General features: G+C 47.9%; 1 protein-coding gene across 1 annotated transcript in view; it reads right to left on the bottom strand.

Annotated features, from left to right (window-relative positions):
* Positions 1–6,915: 6,915 nt before the first annotated feature.
* The window catches only part of foxj3 (forkhead box J3), a 103,179-nt gene continuing 88,312 nt past the window's right edge, over positions 6,916–21,782 (bottom strand). Inside the window, exons 6-12 of the mRNA XM_066690489.1 lie at positions 20,531–20,659; positions 17,491–17,671; positions 14,794–15,438; positions 13,282–13,383; positions 11,314–11,505; positions 10,613–10,717; positions 6,916–10,476 (exon numbers count right to left, since the gene is read on the bottom strand). Of these exons, the coding sequence (XP_066546586.1) occupies positions 10,364–10,476; positions 10,613–10,717; positions 11,314–11,505; positions 13,282–13,383; positions 14,794–15,438; positions 17,491–17,671; positions 20,531–20,659 (1,467 nt within the window). The 3' untranslated portion in view covers positions 6,916–10,363. The remainder of the gene's footprint in view (positions 10,477–10,612; positions 10,718–11,313; positions 11,506–13,281; positions 13,384–14,793; positions 15,439–17,490; positions 17,672–20,530; positions 20,660–21,782) is intronic.

The raw sequence follows: 21,782 nt of genomic DNA, 5'->3' as shown, positions 1-21,782 counted from the left end.
ACGTCATTTGTCTCATTGTGCCGCTCTGGGGTTACCGGCGATGAACGGCTCTGGGAACATCAGCCTCGTATTAAAGATGTGGAAACGATTTCCCAGGGGTCAACGGATTAGTCCATCCACACGACCCACCCCAGGAAGCGAGACACAAACCAGGACAGATGTGTGACAGAAGAGGAGCGGTGATCCAATCACTGAGAACATATGTCCTACCGCACGAGTCCCAAAGTCAAAAATACATTTTATATATATATATATATATATATATATAAATATCAACAGCCACTATCACCAGATAGTTTTACTTGCTTTGGTTATATTTATCACTAAATGATGGCTGGAGAGAAGCCAGAAGTTAGGGGGCGGTCTGGGAAAGCACCAGCACTCGGAGAGACTGCGGGGGAGTGAGAATATCGCTTTCCTGCCCGTGTCGGTATGCCATCCGCGGCTGGCAGCGTTCGCGCGCTCCGCTTTGTGTACGAACCGCGAACACCGTCTGCGTTTGGCGAGAAACACGTCGCAGGAGTTGGTTTTATTTTTGTTAAACACATCTTCGTCAGTGTAATGAGTCCCCTGTGGTCGAGTAATGGACCGATTCAGCCCATCGCTGCCACACGTCCCCGAGCCAGAGGGACAGAAGATCAATCGCAGCCTCGACACCCCCCCGCAGGCCTGGCGGCTCTGTGGTGAGGGTGCTGGTTTTAGGCCGAGGGGAGGGCGGAGCGGGACGGAGAACTGACCCGAGTGACTCACGCAGAGCCGCCGCAGACTAACAAGCCATTAATGAGGCTGTTGTATCCCTACTGTTCACAGCCGGGGAATCCCATCACACCCTGAAAGCAAACTGCTAGTTTACTGATCAAACGTCATGGAGCGAAGGTGCCGCACCGGTGACTGTCCATCAGGGTCTCTGCACAATGATGGCATTCAGAGACATTAACGGACACAATAAGAACACGTCGAGGAAATTAGTTCTAAAGGCCCATTTTTTCCAAGACTTTCTTTCCACAAACGGGTTCATTCAGTGTGATACCTTGAGCTGTGGGTTCAGTCACACAGCTCCCCTGAGTCAAACTCGAACTGGCAGGATGGAAAACAACAATGCGAGAGCGGGCGCCAGGCCCTTCACAGACGATTGGCCCTGGAAGATCACCAGCACACCAAGTTCAACTTGCATGACAGCGACACCTACTGGCAAAGACTGAGCAGAGCCTGGGAGCCGAGGGTCACACAGGACTCTGAATGCACAGCAATTACAGAAGAGGGACGACGACAAGACAAAACCAAAAACAGTTACATGAAAGGGGAGACTTGAATCGGACAGGAGCCGACCTCATTACGAACTGAGACACGATAAGTCCAGTCCATATTGTACATTTTGTGTTCCTAAGCTCACCTGAGTGACTCGCCTGTCCAGCCCAGGTTTCTGATCCAGTTGGAACGATTTACACACATCTACCCGGCTGTACATTTTGCCAAGCAGTGAGTCCGCTCCTCAAACACCAGGCCGGGACAATGGCAGGGTTTCCCTCGTCACTAAACCGTGTCTGTGGCTGTGTAGCTTTGTCAAACATGTTTGGGGGAAGGGATTAGCAGAGGGAGATAGGTGTGTGTGTTGGGGGGCTTTATAGAGAGAAAGTGGTTGAAATTAAATATGCAACACATGCATCTGAATTGTGCGGATGTTGCCAATTCCTCAGCTTTTAACCCTGCGACGGTCTCCCCCGGGGGCCGGCGAACAGCAGGTGCAGTAATCGCATTATTGTGTAGCAAGTGTTCTCCTGATTAACTACCCACTTGATTTCGGGCTGTGCGACGTCGAGGGCAGGGAAGACGCCGGGCTCGGAGAGGAGACGTCAGGGAGAGGTGTCACAAAAGTAGAAATAGATAAACCTTTTTTTCTTTTTGCCGTCTAATTAAAATTCCTTCTCTCTGATTAGAGGCATTCCATCACCCTGCCTGACAAATTGGCTTACAAAAAAAAGAAAGGCGCAGGAAAGAAAAAAGAAATCCCTTGGGCCCGCCTGCCTCAGCCGCGTAATTATTCCTGTTTAAACGGACACTAATAAATTCCCCCCGGGGCCACTGCTGTGTCATGCGGTCATAAATAATTGACTGCCTTTAAAGGGAGAGCTGACAGGGTTTCAATTATTAACCAGGCTAGAAGAGAGCGCAGTGGCGGACCCCCGCACACACTGCTGATTACGGGGGGAGTCAGGTTTAAATACCTGTCCCAGGGATGGACTGGAGGCCTGGATTCAGCCGGATCCACTGGACCCGTTGGCCGACTGAGATTCGACAAAACATCAACCATTAAAAACATTTTTTATGCCCGGTCCTCTCCGTGGGATTTCAGCTTCTGTGATATGGATTTAAAAAAGCAACTATCAAGAATCCGTTAGGGTTTTGAACTTTTTTTAACAGCCATTTACGCCAGCCCACTGAGGGACAGCCCCAGCCGGCCGGGCAATAAAGAGACTCGGGTTAAATACTTGTCAGTGTTGCTCCCAGTAAAACTATCTGAGTAAATGCATCTACACTCCCCTCTGTAGTGGTTTCAGTCAATCCCAGGATACACCAATGAAGAAGCAACACATTTATTATACAAAACATAAACACAGGTTAACCTGCAGCTCCTCTCACAGAACCAGCGATGAGAGCTGGAAGAAGCCTTTTTGTATCTTGTGATGAACAATAGGCTACAGTTGTTTCTATTGGAAGTGAGCTCATTAAAATCCAGTTGTACGGGTTTTCAGTTTAGCACATGCATAATAATACAGTCATTGATTAAGTCTCCAAGAGATTGAAAATACAAAAGACTGGTTAAAGTGCCTCTCAGGCAGCAGTTGGCCAAGTATTCAGAAGATAATGGCCGCATGCAGTTCCAGAAACCGTGAGCCGGAGGCGGAGGCAGGGTAGCATGCTTTTTGAAGATTTCTGTAGCATTCGGCGTTTAGTACGAAACTACAGATGAAAATATCGATCGTCTCTCTACAGATTCACGGACACACTCGCCGTTCAGGACAGACCGCCGCTGCTGCTCGAGACTGACATTCACGTCAATAAAACTATAATAAACAAGACTGAGTGCGTACTCACGCCTTATGGGCATTCAGGGGTTTGAAACCCCTTCCCACACACTGACAGCCAGGAGAGCGAACAGCCGGCCCAGTGCATCTCGGGACACGACAGATGGAGCCTATTGCTCTACAAGGTGTAGGATTCTGGTCCATAGTTATTTTTCCACCGCCTTCTTTTTCTCTCAACCTGTAAAAGGGGAGGATTCCAGCAGCGTCCTGTATGCTAAATGGGAAACGCAGACTATCTCACTGAAGAGTCCCCGCCACTCCCAACCCCATCCTCCCATCCTCCCTTTCTCAGCTCGACATCTCGTTTGGCCACCGGTGTCTTTTCTAAGCTGTGAAAACAATCAGACACGAATTGCTCAAGGCCCCCGCAGTAGCTCGGTCCTTTTCTTCATATATTTTGCAAACATCGAAGACCTCCTTTTCCCTTTTGATCGGGAACGCTTTGAGCTGGACTTCCTTACATAGCATCGTTCACGACTTGCGCACTCAAGGAATCCAATCTGACACAACCGCACAGTGTTCTAATGAAGCTCTTCCAAGCGACATGGACAGAAGTCCAAAACACAGACTCTTCCACCCAAAACACGTTTGTAAATCCCCTAATCTTAGGCCGCTTACAAACAGGGGCAGCTGTTTATACAGAGCGGTAAGACGTGCACATACAAAACAGCGTCCTGTTCACACGAGCGACACCAGTTGGGTGGATCTGGATTGAGCTGGTCGGTAAAGAATGGAAATAAATATGGAGATGTTTACAATATGAGTTACATTCTCCCCATGAATGACGCCAGACGTTACAAATGATTAGACGGCAACAGCTTCGTCTTTCACCGATGACATCTGATCGGTATGGCCATGACCGTTAAGGGTGTAAATCTTTAAGAGAGAAAACACGCTGCTGTGAATGAGGTTTCTTCTGTCAAGCCCTGGACACACACCCTGCTTGTCTGACAAAAGAAGAAGAGCTGTAATTAAAATAAGAGAATTGGGATTGTTTAAACCAAAGAGCACATCAGAATGGAACTTGAAATCTGGTTCATGATCGGGTTCAAGCCTTCAGAAAGAAAACAAACATACTTCCTTTACATTCTCTGGATTTAAAAAAAAGCTTTGTAGACGGCTGTGAATTGAGGCCTTAAAGCTGCGATGAAAGCGCCGCAGACAGACGCCGGCGAGTGGGAATCCCATTTCCGCCAAAGTGCGTCGATCCGCTCCTCGGCTCAGAGACACACCCCCGAGGTTTTTCTGCATAAAATACGATCTCCCAGTGGCTGCCCGAGATCCGCCCACATTGAGGGCAAAGGCTTTATCTTCAGGCAGTGGTTCTGGGGAGAACGAACTGTACCAGCACTGGAGAGATGAAGACGACACACTGTACACACAGCCTCTCTGACACGCGTTCAGCACTGTGTGACTGTGTGCGTCGGAGAGGCTGTGTGTACAGTGCGTCGTCTTCATCTCTCCAGTGCTTGCAGAGAAGCGATTAATCATCAACTTCCAATTAGGGCGACACGAAATGATACATCAATTTAAAAAACAAATGCTTAGATCCATAATCCATACATTCAACAAACGCTCGTGTCACTCCAACACACACACACAAAAGAAAAGGAACGCCAAACGATTCCACAGTGAAGTTAACATTTTATTTTTTTAAGTGCCATTCATGCATATCGGGGGGGGGGGGTTCTGGCAGCGACAATCCTAATGACACTTCGGAAGTTATTTTACAGCACTAAACTGATACAAAGAATAGCTGTGTCATTTCATTGGACAGCAAAAGTAATAAACCGTGCAATAACAAAAAAGGAAACAAAAAAAGAAAAAAGGAAACAAAAAAAACTAAAATAAAAAACAAATACAAGGAAAATAAAGTACAAACAAAACCTTTATAAACATTAAAACACTGACTAGAACTGCAGTTACAAGTAAAAGGTAGTGTCACACAAAAAGCCAACGCATTATCATCACATATATACAATATAGATATATACATATCACCCTCTGAATGAACAATAACAAAATACTCTGTATTCTTTCCCCCCCACCCATTTATTTGAATCTATGAGCCCCGCCTCCTCCCATAGTTCCCACCCACCCAGAGGAAAAAAAGGACGATTGAAAAGACACATATTTACAATAAAGCACAATAACACACCAACATTGAATAAAATAGGCCTCAAATACCAGTACTTGTTGGCAGTTTTCTCCCTTACTGTAACAAGGCGTCTCTTTTGCCATTTCCTCGTCTTCTGTGTTTAAAATGTTTTAAAATCTCTCTGGACGTAACAAACCGTATTACATCTCGACCGGTATAGCAAAATTGGATTCTCTTTAAAAACACGAAACACACACACGCACACATACACACAAGAATTGAGGGACCACTGTTAAAAATTTGGATGATGACTGTGTAGTTCTTTTGTTATTCATCTTTTCTTTTTTCACCACACCCCCCCACGCACGCACACATTTCCCCACCCCCCCGCCCCACACACATAAAGGGAAAAGACCCTCTGACCCCCCATTGGTGCTGTTTAAACCATAAGTTGTGCAAAAACTGCTCACTCTCTCCCACCCAGCCCAAGGCACCATAGAAGAAGTGCTGAGTTCAGGATTGCCACCTGGACAGAAGCTCGATTATCAGTTATAAAAACGCACCGCGATCACAGAGAGATCCGTCTGACTTGTCGAATTGGCGTCTCGCTTCAGGCCGCTTGCGGTTTTCAGCACCACGGAGGTGGCAACCCTAACCACGAGGCACCACGCAACCCCAGGCCGAAGCACAGAGACGCGGCGGAGAGGTTACCGCACGCGGGTGACGCAGAGATCCATCGCCAGCCGACCGGTGACTTTTCTATGACTCCGATTCTTCAAAGACAGGAACCCCATCGTGATCGTCTTCTCTCCAGTTCTATTTTCTGTCGTTGTTGTTTTGTGCAGTTGCTCTCTCTTTAGATTATAAAATAGGTCAATGTTTTAATTCACCACGAGGGGTTTGAATGACTGTCAGCAACATGCACTGCCTTCAAAAGACTTAGATTAATTGGGAGAAGGGGTGAATTTTAACCAGTTTATGGCCGAATCGGCTTCTCTGGTTCCTTAGCTTATTATTGGGCTGGTTTTGCCACTGATTGTAATGTTGAAAGCATGATTTTCAAAATGGACAAGAACCGCACAACACTGGCGCCTACGATCCGCTCCAATCTAACAACATGATAGAGCACAGTCAACTACCTAGATAAGTAGCAAACAAAACCCAGAGTATATTTTCAGTCAGAATAGTTGAAATAGCTCTTCTTTTTGGTGATGCGAGGTAATGTATAGAAAGCAATCACTGTGGTGGAAAAAACCCACTAGAGACACTACACAGCTTTACACAGTGTAATCCATCAGGTACAGCTGCGTTAGTGCGCCGTGAAAACAAAAACACAACACAGCTTGGGTTTCTGCAGAAGTGAAGCGAACATCTGGAAGATGGGAATGATGGATTGTTATTATTGTCCGTGTTTTCTAATATGCAGGATTGTCAATAATATGTGCTTACTCTCAGTGGTCAGAGACGTTCATCAGAGATGTCCAAACACACACGCTTTCAAAGATGTGCCATAAAACAGGACCATCACAGGGCATTAACACCACACCTCGCTTGTGCAACTTGAATCAGAGAGGCTCTTGGGTAATTGCAACTCGCTAATCTAGTCCAATTCGGTGGATGTAAACTAAACCCCATCTCTCTGTGCATTTTTGAAGAGATTTTCTTTACTTGGTTTTACTGAAGTGAAGAAAAACACAATCAGAGAAAAGCCTAGGCTGGGGCTGTGCAAACTCTTTTACCATCAATATATGTTTTTATTTTTCTGTATATATACATAAAAAAGGCTTAACCTTCAGGGTGAGAACTGCATAATGACAGAGCTGTAGACAGGAAAGTCTCAGAAATTAATCTGATAACGCCTGCAGTCCAGCAGCTCGAGAGCAGATTACACTGTGTTAGTTGGGGACAAAGACACAACCGATCCGATATATACAGATGTTTTAGATATCTCTTCACTTCCATTAATTTGTCATAAGAAAGTTTACAAATGAGAGGAGGCCATTTGACCTCATCTGTAAATCCATGATCGGTATTAGTATATTTCCAATGATCTGATATACAGCCGGATCACTACATCACTTCAGCCTTCAGAAAAACTGCCAACATGATGTCCCAATCTGTGCCATTTGGTTTCAGGAAAAAAAAGCGTCAACGACAAAATACCAGCAAAATTAAATGAAAACAAAACCAACAAACAAAAAACAGCAGCAGCAACACACTTGTACGTTAAGTCTGCTTCACTGCGTCAGAAACGATGGGAAACGTTACAAAAGCCTGATCGGAAAACCTGCAGCACAGCAACGCACAGTGACAAAAGAACTCCCGGCGCGGTTCTGCCACGACCGCGCACGAGCTGCACACGGCAATCGTGCTCTCGTCCCGGCTCCACCCCAGACCTCTGTGATTGACTACAGGCAACAGAGCGAGAGAAGGAAAGAAAGAGCAAAAGAGAGAGAGTGTGCCAAGTGTGCCAGCCGCCACCGGGTCAGGCAGCTGTGACATCATTAGCTTAGACTGCGTGTCTTCATCTGGCACCAATAGTAACGTCTCTCTCTCCCTCTCACTCCCCCCACCGTTTCTCCTTTGTGCTGTAAAGCCAGCTTCCGACAATTATCTCCTTCTAAAAAGCAGCCATATGCACAGATGAGTGCTGAGGGGGAAGGAAAAAAAAAAAAAAAAAGAAGAGTGCTTGGCTTTCAGCATCCCTGCACACACCACCCACCCCCTGTGTGCGCCTCCCCTTCGAACGCCGCGCGGTGCTCAGTCAGGGGCCCACACTGACCAGTGGCGGGTTGAGGCATCACCCTCTATAAACACAGTATAAACTCGCGGGACCCCCGCTCCCCGTCCCGCCGCCTCCGTGTCGTTGGCCCTATGCTCTCACTGCTCCAGTCCCCTCGTGCACAGCCGGGTCACAGTAAGGCACAGGGAGTTGCCCTCGGTCACAGCGATTCAGAGATTAGAGTTCGGATGCTCGACTCTCTGGGGAAACCGGCAGATTCACCCAAAGCTCGTGAACGTGAGTCTCCATGCGACTCCACGATCAGCGACCGCAGACGCCTCGAAGGCCGAAGGGGCGATCCGAGCGATTCGTGATTCAGCTCCAATCCCTCCCTTTCCCAGAAGCTAATTTCAGTGAGGAGAAGATACCCAGGGTTTCCCCCAGAACTTAGCATCCGTTACCGAATCGGCTTAAGCCAGGCAGGTAATTGAGACTATATTAACATGATATTACGTTATATCAACAAACAATTCCTGATCAACAGATTGGCAAGAAGAAACTAAATGCTGGGCGGTGCCAGGCATTTCAGGATCAGCACAGGTGTCATGTGGATTATCGGTGAATCCATGTTTTGGGAAAAAAAACCTCTAAAATCAGCTTCTCCTCACTGCAATGAGCTGGGACTCTCACCCCCCCCCCCCCCCGCACTCCTGGCTCTTCTCTCACACACACACACACACACACACAGTCTCAACCCTGGTTCAACAGCCACAGAAAAAGGCCGAGCAAAAGGATGTGATCGCGCCGACTTTGTGCTCGTGCCACACAATGTACCCAGTCCCCCATCCCCGGTCACGTGCAGGGAGTCTTTCCGCCGGGCTGAGGGGCAGCGCGTCGCCGTCCCAGGGCCGCGAGCGTCGACGTGCGAGAGACATCTTGGCAGACCGACCCGAGCAGATTGTCAAAACAAAAAAAGCACCCACGTCTCGCAAGATTCAGATGTGGCTCTCTGGGGTATGAGAGGGACGCGTATAGCCGAGATGCCTACAGACATCTCTGGAACAGGTGAACAAAGGAGACTGGGAACCTTATGGTCTGAGAGAGAGAGACACAGAGAGAGAGAGAGAGAGACGCACACAGAGAGAGAGAGAGAGAGAGAGAGAGAGACTGCTTAATTACTCCTAGTTTGCACACCCACCACCTCCTCCTGCACTCCACCCACCAACAGTGTCACGGTTGTGTTTGTTTTTCTAAATACGTCCCAAAAAGGGGTTGTCAATTAAAGCGTGCCCCTTCGATTCCCGATGTGATCCACTAGTGAGAGAAACTGGCTCCTGCAGGGGCCCTGAGTTGACGCTGGACTCGGTGCTTCGAAACGACGGAGCGTCACACGCGAGGGGGGGGGGGGATTGTACTTGCAGACATTCAACCATATTTAGCCAATTAGTAAAATGCATTTCAAAGAAAACAAAACACACAAACAGATAGAAAAACTACCAAAATAAAAACCAGTTTCAGAATCCTGGATGCACCCGTTCCAGAACCGCTGCAGCGCCGGTGATGACGTTAAGATACTGTACAGGAGGAAACACGTATAAAGTGGGCTCAAATACTATGAAGGTAAGGATTCGGGGTTCCGGGGTGGGTTTGGATCGTGTGTGATGGAGGGAGGGGAGGGTCGTTCCCACAATGCCATTGAATGGAAAGCGCCAACTCTTTGCATTGAGGTTCGTCTCTCTCTTCTCTCTCCAATCGGGTCTGGGGGGGTTCAAGAGCGACTCGTCACGCCAGGCGCTGAGACCCTCGCCAATCGACCCAACCAGCGTCTCACCGGCCCTGCCGCCCCCCGCCTCGGACATGGCCAGGCGGCGATGTCCACCCCGGGGCCCGGGACGGGCCCAATCAGAGGCTCTCTGTCCCCTCCCCGTCCCGTCGAAGCGTCCAGGACTCCCCTCTTCCAGGACTCCCCTCGGATGTTTAAAAAAATTAAAAACGAAGAGATGGCCTGGTCAGTCCACAGGAGAGAGAGACGCGAGCCCATGAGAGTCGCTCACACCGCACGACAGTTCAGGAGCGACAGAACGAAAGGGGATTCGGCCCTGGGGGGGAGTGTGTGTGTGGACAAAAAGAACATACTACTTGCCCCGCGACAAGTACAAAAGCGATAATTTAAACTCGTCCTACTAAATATGATTGTCTTCAAAGTAACATTTTCTTTTTTTTTCTTTTTCTCGCATTTCCTCATAAAAAGACCGGGACTCCGGAGTTCCTCGTCTGAAACGACGCCCGCACTCCCGGAGGCTCCCGTCCGAGATTGTCTCCCTCTCCAGAGCGCGGGACGCCCCCCCTCCCCCCCCCAGGTCCCTCCGGGCACTGGGAGGGGGGAGGGGCGGCAGAGCGTCGGTGGGGGGGCGGGGGGCGGAGGCTGGGATGGAGGCCGCTGGGGGTGGGGGGGGCCTACACGATGGAGTCCCAGTCAAAGTCGTCCTGGATGTCATCGGGAGGCAGCCGACGCATCTGGAAGTTGGCCGGGGGAATCATGTGCTGCGGGTTCATGGGAGGGTGGTGTCCTGTGGAGAGGGAAAAGGGCTTGAGATGGGGCCACTGCTGGGGGGGACTGAACACAACTCAGCTGCGCACACACACACACACAATGCACACAATACACACACGCCCACATGCACAGTCCAGTAAAGTCAGCTGTACCTGTCATGGTGGGGCCGGCGCTGCTCAGCGGGGCCATGTGGGGGTATCCAGGGGGGCCCATCATTGAAGTCGGCATGTTTTGTCTGGAGTCCATGTAAATATTGCCTAGACAGAGGAGGAGACCGTAAGACATTGAGCAGACAAGACAGGAAGCACTGCTCTGTCACAGCCAGAGTCATGCTGTGATAATTATTCAGTCTGTTGGCATGAAACAAAATAGGTAAGAAGATAAAAAGACATTCAACTGATTCCTTTATCTAATAATCTCCAGTATGAATTAATTCATTAAATCTTTATAGTCTGAGTGTACAGGTCAGGTGGGGGTGTTTACAGTCCTAGTGTTGCAGCACATACAGCTATACAGCTATATATACCTGCGATAAATAAAGCCAACAGATGTAGGTGCTGTGCAAATGAAAGGATCTAAAGAAGAGTTTTATCAAAACACTACGATCAACAACACTCTCCTTCCTGGCTATGAACACCCGTACTATTTTGCTATTCTGTGTCCGTGACCTTTAATGTATTTGACACACATTCACAAGCCCTCTGTATCGGGAGTCTGGATCTGCGTTGGGCAGGTCGGCCATATGATGTCATCGTGGTCTACTTCATATGATGTATTACAGGCACGTTGAGAGTGCAGGACTGGGGGCACACAATGCGCACGAGGCATAGGGACGGCGAGGGGGGGGGCTGACCTGTGGGGAGGTGCTGGCTGGGCTTGTTGGGGTGCATGGTGCCGTGGCACACGGGCGGCTGCACTGCCCCCTGTGGCGGGATGACTCCAGTCCGGGTGAAGAACTGGTTGATTGAAGAGCAGAGGTCTGCAATCTGCGCCGGGTCCAGAGACCAGTTATTGAGATCGGCCTGCCTCATGCTCTCCTTCAGCCCTACGGGAACAGACAAACGACAGTCAACATCAAGCGTTGGGTGGTACAGCGCCTTGCAGGAACTCAAGAGGGCTGGAGAACCCAACCCGTCTTTATTTGCTATACTGCTCCATATTTTCCATCTCACAAAATGTACAACTGTTAAAAGGACACGATTTGCCCCATTATTTACCCACCACTGATTTCAGGAAGTGAGGAACAAGTCTTGTTCTGGAGCAGCTTTGACATTTCTTTAAATTGCCCTCATTTCTGAGAGGACTTAAATAAGGAAGTGCATGTTTCTTCTTCGCTAATTGGCTAATGTGGGTCAACTAACCCATCTAGTTAGAATTAACCTGGGTGATATTTGTCCTGTTCTACAAAACTGTGAACTGGGACTTATGAGCCACAACCAAACTGCCACACTGGCATCTCTGGCTAAAGGGATTCCTGATGTCCAGCGAAACACCAAGCGAACACAGGGCGCAAGGCAGGGGGACGCCCTGGTCAGGACTGGACACACACGTGCACATAGACGATGCAGAGACACGCAAAGAGACGCACGCACACGCATAGACTCACACAGACTCAAAGATGGAGTCAAACCTGGGTCCCAGGAGCTGTTAGGCAGCTGCACTAACCACGGCGCCACCCTGTGTGTCCAACATTCAAGTCCTAACTGACCGGGAGAGGCGATTCAGACCAATGTCTTCCTCTTGAGTCTTTGAAACGATCATTAGCGAGTCAAAACAGGCCGAGACAGAGAATCACAGACAACACAAACTGCGTATGAAGTGTGGATTGAAATGACAGGGGGTGGGGGGGGGGCAACAGCTGACAGAACTAGCCCTTTTAAAATGGATTCAAACAGATTGAGCTTGAAAAGAAGCGATTCCTCACTGGGTCAAACAATAGGAATGACCTCTGCAGGATTTATTTTATTTTATTCAAAACCACCTTGCAATTTAATTACATCTTTGGAAAATGGACTTGATCTACGGAGAACAACTGCATTCACTAATTAGACTTCAAGCCCTTGTTCTTTAATTGAAGAGGCACTGAAAATTAATCGCCCCCCCACCCCCCTAATCAGCCTCACTTCACCCCTCCCAGAGAAACCACGGATTCACTTCGAGCCGAGAGAAAGCGCTCAAACGCCAGGCGCTGTGTGAGCAAGACTTCTTCGCCAGGTCGGCTAATCTCATTAAAGAGCCTCCTGCTCCCGCCATCTTAATACGTCTCGGGCGCTCAGTGTCAGCCGTCACCCATCGTTCTCCATTCACATTAAAACATATCGATGTTTTCAATATTAATATTGTTAAAGGCTTTTCTGGTTGTTTTTTTTAAGAACGAGTCGCGCTCTAATTAATAAGAGCCCAAAGCAGTCCTCTCTGAGGGCCGAGAGTCACGGAGAGAAACGAAAGCGTGTGGAAGTGCGTCTGCTCTGCCTGAGGTCACTGCTCAGACGGGAGATGGATACCAGGGGACGATCCTTGTGCTAAACACGTGGAGAACAGGGTAAATATCTTCATCGAACAAGACTGATTGTGAGCAATAGCCCTGAAATAAGCAAGCGGCAGATTGGACTCTTCATTTCATTCAACCATTTGTTAATTTGTATAGCTGCCTTACCAGCCCATAGCAAACAGAAGCAAGCAGAAAAGAAATGCATATTCTGTGTCTTTATAAATGAGTGCTGTGATACACAACCAAGCATTTCTACAGTCTGGTAAACAATGAACACTCGTGATTGACCATTGTGGTCGTTAAACACACAGAGCCTGCAGCCGGTCTCACCTTGAAAGGGCGAGAGGTCCACATCGGCCCAGTTGTAACTGCTGGCAATGCGACAGCTCTCTTTCAGTGCATCGAGATTGGGGTACCAGTCTGTGGGGAGACCTGCGGGCACAGACAGAGGGGCTGGGTACTCATGAACCAGTGTCTGCACTCAGCCTCACGAACAAGGGGTTGTATGGATTATAATGTGTACACACACACACACACACACACATATATATATATGAATATACACATATATAATACATATATACACACACAGTATATATATATATATATATATACATATAAACAGCAAAAAAAAAAAAAAAAACATTGAGGCCACCTGGCCACTAGGAGTCACTGTGGCCTCAGTCAGGCATGTCATGGAATTCTGTAGATGGAATACATACATATATAAGAACTAATTTCAAAGTCTTTATTAACCTGGTAAAAAAGACAGTTTGCAACAAAATTGTAAATATATTAAACCTAAAAGCAAAAAGGACAGAAAAAAAAAATCTACTAAACAGAGCAAATGATGTGCAATGTTTGATATCTGAACTCCCCTTGCAGTGAAATGTGAGGTTATGTTGGACAAACTGCGGCCTGTTCCTCTGATTTTAAGTGTAAAAATGTAATAAATAGCATATTTTGTGCCCTTTGTACAGAGACACTAATATGACAGACTTGAAAGTGTGTAGCAACGGGGATTTACATTAACATTGTTTCCATAAATGCAGCACTGCTCTGTGACAGGGGGGTGAACAGCCTTTACTTCACACCCCAGGAGCAGCACTTCCTGCCCCTCAGCACAGCGGCTTCACTGCCACTCATCGTTTCAATAAACGCCAATCAGAGAGCACACAGAAATACTGCACGTCTGAGCACGTCCCGCTGCAAGACACCAATACTGAGCACGTCCCGCTGCAACACGACCAACACTGAGCATGTCCTGCTGCACGACGCCAATACTAAACACGTCCTACAGCACAACCAATACCAAACATGACCTGCACGGAAACCAATACTGACCGCGTCCTGCAACACAACCAATACTGACCGCGTCCTGCATGGAAGCCAATACCGAACACATCCTGCATGATGACAAAAATCAGCGGAGCAGCACTGCAGAATTATCAAGTGTCTTAAGATCTTAAAAAAGCTTCCGTTTTCTCATTATCATTTTAAAGCTACAAAGGAATGAGTTAAAGTGAAGATGGGGACGTGTTGGGAAAGCCTGTGGGCCAACAGCTAAGCTCTACTGAACACACATCATCAACGCATTAACTCAAGTCACAAAGGTTGGTCTTCTGAAAGTATGGAATCCAAACTGCATCGACGTCCCAAGAGCAGAAATGTGTGCCAACGAACGCGTTCACAGTGTTTGCAAGCTCACTGTTCTGCAGCGCAGACCCTGACCGGTCCTGAGGCTTTATTTGCGCTGTTCATTAAGGTCTACCGACCAAAGGAAGAGCGTGAACGAGGACCAGGGCTCGTGCTGATCGCTCCCCTCCTCACAGCTGTACTTACCAGTGTTGCAGGGTATCTGTTGCTGGGCAGGGTGGGGCTGGTGCGACAGCGACTGGTGCTGGTGGTTTTGATGCTGTTGTTGTTGTTGTTGTTGTTGCTGCTGTTGTTGCTGCTGTTGTTGTTGCTGCTGCTGCTGCTGCTGCTGCTGCTGGGAAGGGTGTTGCCCGTGCTGCTGTGCATGCTGGGTGTGCTGAGGTGCATGCTGGGAAGGGTGCTGCCCATGTTGCTGTGCATGCTGGGACGGATGCTGCCCGTGCTGCTGCGCATGCTGAGAGGGGTGGGAGGGGTGCTGGGAGGGGTGCTGGCCGTGCTGTTGGGGGTGCTGTGAGGGGTGCTGTCCGTGAGTCTGGGCGTGGGCGGGGTGCTGCGAGGGGTGCTGGCCGTGTTGGGGGTGCTGGCTGTGCTGAGCGTGCTGGGAGAGGTGCTGGCCATGCGGCGAGCTGTGGGCCGAGTGGGCGTTCTGGGGCTGCGGCGGGGCCTGGCCGTGCAGCTGCGAGGGGTGCGAGAGCGGCACCTGGCCCGTGCTGTTGGTGAGGCTGTTCTGGCCGCTGTGGGGGTGGCTGCTGACCGTGCTGCTGGGGGAGTGCTGGTAGGAACAGGAGGTGTGGGTCTGCTGCGTCGACTCCGAGGGCAGGTTGATCAGACCTGCGGGGGGCACGCACACACACACACAAGGACACGCGTCACAAAGCGTCCAAGAGGGTTGAGAGGGTGAGAAGAACTGATTCAACAACACACAAAAACCACGTGCGTTTCGTACACACACAGGAGAAATGTCCCTGTCGTTGTGGTGCAGAGTGTTTGCACAGAGTCCGCACCGCAGAGGGTTAACCTGCTCTGCAGCGTGACGTCGCGTGTTTCACTATGTGCCGTTCTGATGTATGCCTTGTTAATAACAATTTATATCATTTCTTGTAGTGGGGCCCACAACAGATGTTAGGACATTCATCATCGAAGAGACAGATTCTTGATTCCGTCTCAGATAATTGTCTTAACTATGATTCCAGGTGCAAAACCATTTGAAGGCAGATATGTTTGAGAATCTTATTATGAGGAATTTGAGTGCCGGATTTTGCGTGTGTGTGTTTGTTTGTTTGTTTGTTTGTGATCAGCAAAAATGTGTTACACTGAGAACAGAAGCTAAAGCATAAACATCCAAACAAAGTTTCCACAACTACCGACAAGTGTGGCGGTGCTCTGTCAGCTGTCACAGTGAATTCATTTGATTGAAGGGCTTTTAGAGATGACTTCTCACAGTGCTGCCACCGCTAATTGAGAACATTCATTTCAGAGGTGACAGAGGCGATCTCTTATCAGGTAAAAAAGCCTATTGTCCTAACGGGAAATTTGAGAAAGCAATTAGCCAACAACCAAGAATACTAACCTCAGCTCATTAGCTACTATCAAAGCTGGTAAATTAGCTCACTGTCTGCAGTGCAGTCATGTGCAATCCACTTGCAAATGCATGAATTTTAATTGCAGAAGGCACATCGAAGCAAGAGATTTCACATTAATACATATAAAAAAAGGTAACAAAACGAAACCAATAACATGTACATGATTTAAGCAATTAAAATAAAGAGGAGCGGGTTCAGATTCTATTATTAGCAATGAAGTCTTTTTGATTTTGAAACTAGGCTGCGGAGCACGCGCTCACAGTAATTTGCACCTAACCTACTTTGTCAGTGCATTTAGTTTGTCAATCTGATTATATATATATATATATATATATATATATATATATATATATATATTTAAAAAAAAGACTTCTGGCAATTTTACTTCGACTTAAGGTGTAAACAATATATATAAACTTTATATTTAATGAAGCAACAATGATGGTGCTGAACAGAGGAGCAGGATCTCAGGTACCGTTTTGGAGGAGGGGGCTATTGTTCTGTCATCATGGTGTGTGCGCGGGGATATCTGAACCCTGAACGGACTCATCACAAAGTTCAGGTTTTAAAAAGCAATTCTTCTCATTGAGGCAGTCATCAGATAAGAGTCATTTTTTGGTGGAAATGAGCTCAAGGCAAAGTCATGTTTGACAAAAAGCTGGCCTATAAACAGCCATCGGCCAACTGTGTAACAGGCCTACCTGTACCCGAGAGAGAGAGGCAGTACTGAGCACATGAGCGTTGCGTGTTCATCTGCAGGGGACAATTCCTCTTGAAAGCACGCCTCTTGCTCTCTGGACTGCCTGACCCTGCATATATATTGTGTGGCTCGGTTAACAGAGGGCTACGCAAGAGAAAATTAATATTTCTATGAGGCGAGAAGGAAAGAAACACTGTGGCGTCTTCTTTCGGAGTCTTATTTTACAGATTTTAGTTGTTTTGCTTTGTTAAAAATCAAACCAGGCAAAGGGCTACAGTCTGGAAACCTCTAATTATGAGACTTATCAGAGAAATTAAAGGCTGCGATGGTTTTCAGATGGACGCCATTACACTCAGAAGATTTTTTTTTTTTATTGCGAATTAGTTCATCATATTAGACAGATAAGCCCCCTGGCCAGATTGAAAACGTAATTAACAGGTGTTGAGGTGTGAAGTAAGAGGATTTGGCTACAGTCAATTCTGAACTTCTAAATATATTGAAAAGCAGCCGAGGGTGCTCCTGTTGAGCTCAAGTTTTCTTTTTCCACCCATTATGGATGCCCGATGGGGAACAAACCCACAGTGCTCGGCAGCGACTCACCCTGCTGGCTGAAAGACTGCTCGAAGACGGACTTGTAAAGGCTGCGGAAGGAGGCACTGAGATCTTCGAAGTTGTTGTCGGTGAAGAGAACCTGTTTGTCCCGCTCCGGCATGCTGTACTGGGGCTGCGGCGGCTGCTGGAGACTCATGGCCTGGGACACGGGCTCGGGGTGGCTGGTAACCTGCAGGGGAGAGAGTGTTATCAGAGGATCCATCGCCCGCCCACTGGCCAGCACCCGCTGCCAAACCCCCGCTCTCCCAAAACAAAACAACCACCATTCGTGCCTGCATTCATATTCACACACTTTTCTGCTCCAAACTCGTACACGGACTTCAAAATTCAATTTTAAGGAGTCTCTGTATCAATTAATGTGGTTTTGTCAGCTTGGTACTAATACTTTTTTGTAATAAGCACATGGGCGTTCATAACATTACATTATTTGTCATTTAGCAGACGCTCTTATCCAGGGCGACTTACATTTGTACCCATTTATACAGCTGTGTATTTTACTGGAGCAATCTAAGTGAAGTACCTGCTCAAGGGTACAACAGCACTGCCCACCCGGGATTTGAACCCACAACCTACCAGTTATGAGTCCAGAGCCCTAAATACTACTCCACAGTGCTGTTCAGCGAGAGCCGCTATCCCTCTCGCGTTTATGAGAATGGAAATGTGTCAGAGTCTGCCACTCCGAGCCCCTGTCTCCCGTGAAGAGAAAGCTGCTGCGACTCGTGAGATCCTCCGTGGCACTGAGAAAATGTCACAAGTGATCAGCTTCACCGGCACGCTGCTCCGGCATCACCCATACTGACTAACGAGGCAGAGCGGACTTTGATCTTAAACGACGTGACGTGAGGAAGGTAAATCTGGAGGACTTATCCTGATGCCTCGAGGCCCTGCGGAGAAGACAATGCTCACCGGTTCAGGGAGGCGGAGGTTAAAGACAGGGAGCACGGGCCACAGAAATCACGACACCGCAGTTTTATGCACACTTCACTCGGGAACGCCATGCTTTTCAGCTACATCCTTCTAAGATTACGCCATCAAAGGGTTCAAGCCAATTCCCCAATTTAATTCAGTGCTTTGTTGGAAGGATTCCCACACAAACTCTGAGATCATGAGGACCTGACCTCCAGGCCACAGTGGAGCTGTTGCCAACATAGCTGCGTTAGCGTGCATTGAGACGATGGGAGACGCGTGTTACTTGGCCGCAGATCAGGGCTGAATCTGTTAATATTTGTACAGCGACGGTCAGAAACAGGTCTGCCATAAAGCTTCACACGAAGTAAGCTTTACTACAAGAGCCACCCAATCCAAAGAGTAACGCAGAGCTGACGCGAATGTTTCATCGCTGGAGATACGCGATCTAACCCCCATAACATGACTGCATTCCTAAGACGCCACAGGCGGCTATTTAAACGGCTTCAAGACCTTCTGGGAATACCGCCGGGGCTTCCCAGGCTAGAGAGTGTGTGTTGTTTGCCCAGTGTGGACAGCTTGCGAGTGCAAATACGCAGTCTATTTAAAGTGCGGGGAGTCTTCTACTGCAGGCCGTGTCCCCCGTCTCCGCCCGGGTGTAACACTGCAGTGAGAAGTGGGACAGACCCTTTAGATCCATTCAGGGGTCAGAAATCTCCCTTTCCAGAGTTCGGAAGAATGCCGCTCTTCCATAAACCGTTTTCAGTCTCCTCTTGGTACACTTCCGCATGACTGCCACCCAGGAGACATTTTTAACAGCAGCATCCAAAAGCTTAGATCTCTTGTAGAATTACTAGATGCAAATTAATAAATCATGTATTTTCAACTGACGCAGTGGTGCAGAGAGAAGAACATAAGAACATAAGAGTGTACAAAAGAGAGGAGGCCATTCGCCCCATCGTGCTCGTTTGGTGTCCATTAATAACTAAGTGATCAAGGATCCTATCCAGTCTGTTTTTGAATGTTCCCACATTGTCTCTTCAGCCACATCGCTGGGGAGTTTGTTCAGATTGTGACGCCTCTCTGTGTGAAGAAGTGTCTCCTGTTTTCTGTCTTGAATGCCTTGAAGCCCAATTTCCATTTGCGTGTGTCCTTGCTCATCTAAGAGGTCTGGGGATGTGAGCATCTATACTAACTGCCATTGCCAATTAAAGCAATGAAAGGGCAGAGGACAAGTATCGAAGTATAGGAGTTTAAACACTATCTTTGCTTAGTTTGTGGATGGAGGTGCTCTGAGAGTGACCCAGAAGTAAACAGAAAAGAACCCTGAAGGCAGTATTAATCTGTTTAGGAATACACAGATGATGGGTACATTCTAAATAATCGAATCTAATTGAAAAACTCTGAGAAATATCAGATGTAAAGTAAAACTCAAGGAAAAACAACAAACTAACAACCAAAAAGAAAACATCCCGTCTTTCAAGCTGCCAAAGCATATCCATTTCAGTGAGCATTCAGTCGATTGAAGTGCTGGAAGGAGCCCGGAGCACAGATTGACCTGTGACAGTTTGCTCGCGCCTTGACTCAAGAACAAACCATAAAAAAAAAAAAAAGAAAACGGAGAAGGATTTCTGGCGGGATTTAAAAAGCCTCAGATGTCCTTTACCAATAACTCCGAGCAAACGACACGTAAGCACAACCACCAGCGGGCCAGGCGTGTGTGTGTGTCTATGTCTGTGTGTGTGCAGCGTCCCGGGCATCCTGCCGTTACCGTCCGCCGATGGCCACGACAGATGAAGTCAGAGTCAAGAAATGGCTAATTCGGAGGCAATGATTAAGTGCTTCGCATCTGCTCCGCCGAAATCTAATTGCTTGCCCTTTTGATACCGAGGTGCTGACGAACAGAGCGCATGTGAGGAGAGGGAGACCAGCATCGATTTCCATCGCTGCGAGAGAGGGCTGTGCAATCCCAAAAGAAGACAGTTTTATTAATGAAAAAGAGGAGAGAAAACTAAAATTCGGGACTTAAAACCCGCAGCCTGGCGTCGGGAGAACATCACACTGGGCTTGAGACCACTCTGCTGTTGAAGATGGCGCCACTCCACGCTGCCAGGACTCTTACCGGTGTGTAGCTGTGCACGCTGCCCACGCTGTTCAAGTTGACCGACGCCAGGCTCTGGTCCGAGAGGCTGTTGTTAAGGCTGCTGCGGGGGCTGTCACTGCCATCCTGCTCTGGGTTGTAAATGGATACCTGGAAGGAGGAAAACCATGGTTAGCGCTCTGACACTGCCGTGCCTCAGGGCGGGGGGGGCAGAACACTTTCACACAGGGATGAGAAATGGTCATAGAAATAATCTAGTTCTTCACAGAGACAAAAAAAACAAACTGAGCAAAAACAAAAACAGGAAACAACTGGAGCGCAAACGCAATTTGGAAAGTAAAGTAAAAGGTGTGAATTCCTCTCCATTAATATGACAAATATCTTCACACCCAGTCTGCAGATGTTTCTGTTATTTCACAGGTCAAATTGCACCGAGGTTTGTCTCACCAGAGATTAAAATACAAACATCCATCCATCACCGCAGACAAGCAGGCTTTCGTACCTGCAGTGCCACAAACACAGAGAGGGTCTGGAGGCAAAACTTCCCGGGGATAAAGATCTGACTGCTGGTCATGTCAAACGCATCTGAGCACAGAATATAAACCCTGGACGGCAGACACGGCGTTAATCACTTGACCTGCCGGACCTACAGGCATAACCTCAACCACCACCAGATGGATTTTAACTTATATTCTTGCGATCCTGCCTTTCAAACATCGTCAACGGCATTTAAATTTAGGAAAAGTCAAGAACAGACAAACGTGCATCTTTCACAACCACAGAGTAACTGCAATATAAAAGTGTTACCCGTCAAATTGACAGCCTTGGCATTTCTAGTGATAGTTACTTGATAGTTGAATTTTATAATGAAAAGTAAAAAAACAAACGGAAGGTAACTTTAGATGTGCTGTTATTTAATCCAACGTCCATGTAGGTAGTACAACACAACTGGATGGAATTTACAAGAAAAACAGAATGTGATTTAAAAAAAAGTCACAAGACTTGGGGTATGTTAAAGATCACACCGGGACAGGTATTTTGTGTCGCCCCTCGCGCTGACGAACAGAAGACTGTAGCCGGGTGTAAGCCACCGAACAAACACACGCGGCGCTGCGACAGGACGTGAGCTCAGAGAGGCTCCTGTCTGACACGCTGCTCTGGGGGGCTCTGGCAGCATTTCAAACACCACCACCAGGACATCAGAGAGCTGACACGGACACGCGTTGGTCGTTGTAAGGAAGCCACTGAAGGTGTGACCTGCTCAGCGGCAGCG

The sequence above is a fragment of the Amia ocellicauda genome, chromosome 18 (genome assembly GCF_036373705.1).
Source record: "Amia ocellicauda isolate fAmiCal2 chromosome 18, fAmiCal2.hap1, whole genome shotgun sequence".
Classification (NCBI taxonomy): Eukaryota; Metazoa; Chordata; class Actinopteri; order Amiiformes; family Amiidae; genus Amia; species Amia ocellicauda.
This window is presented reverse-complemented; position numbering and strand designations above follow the sequence as displayed.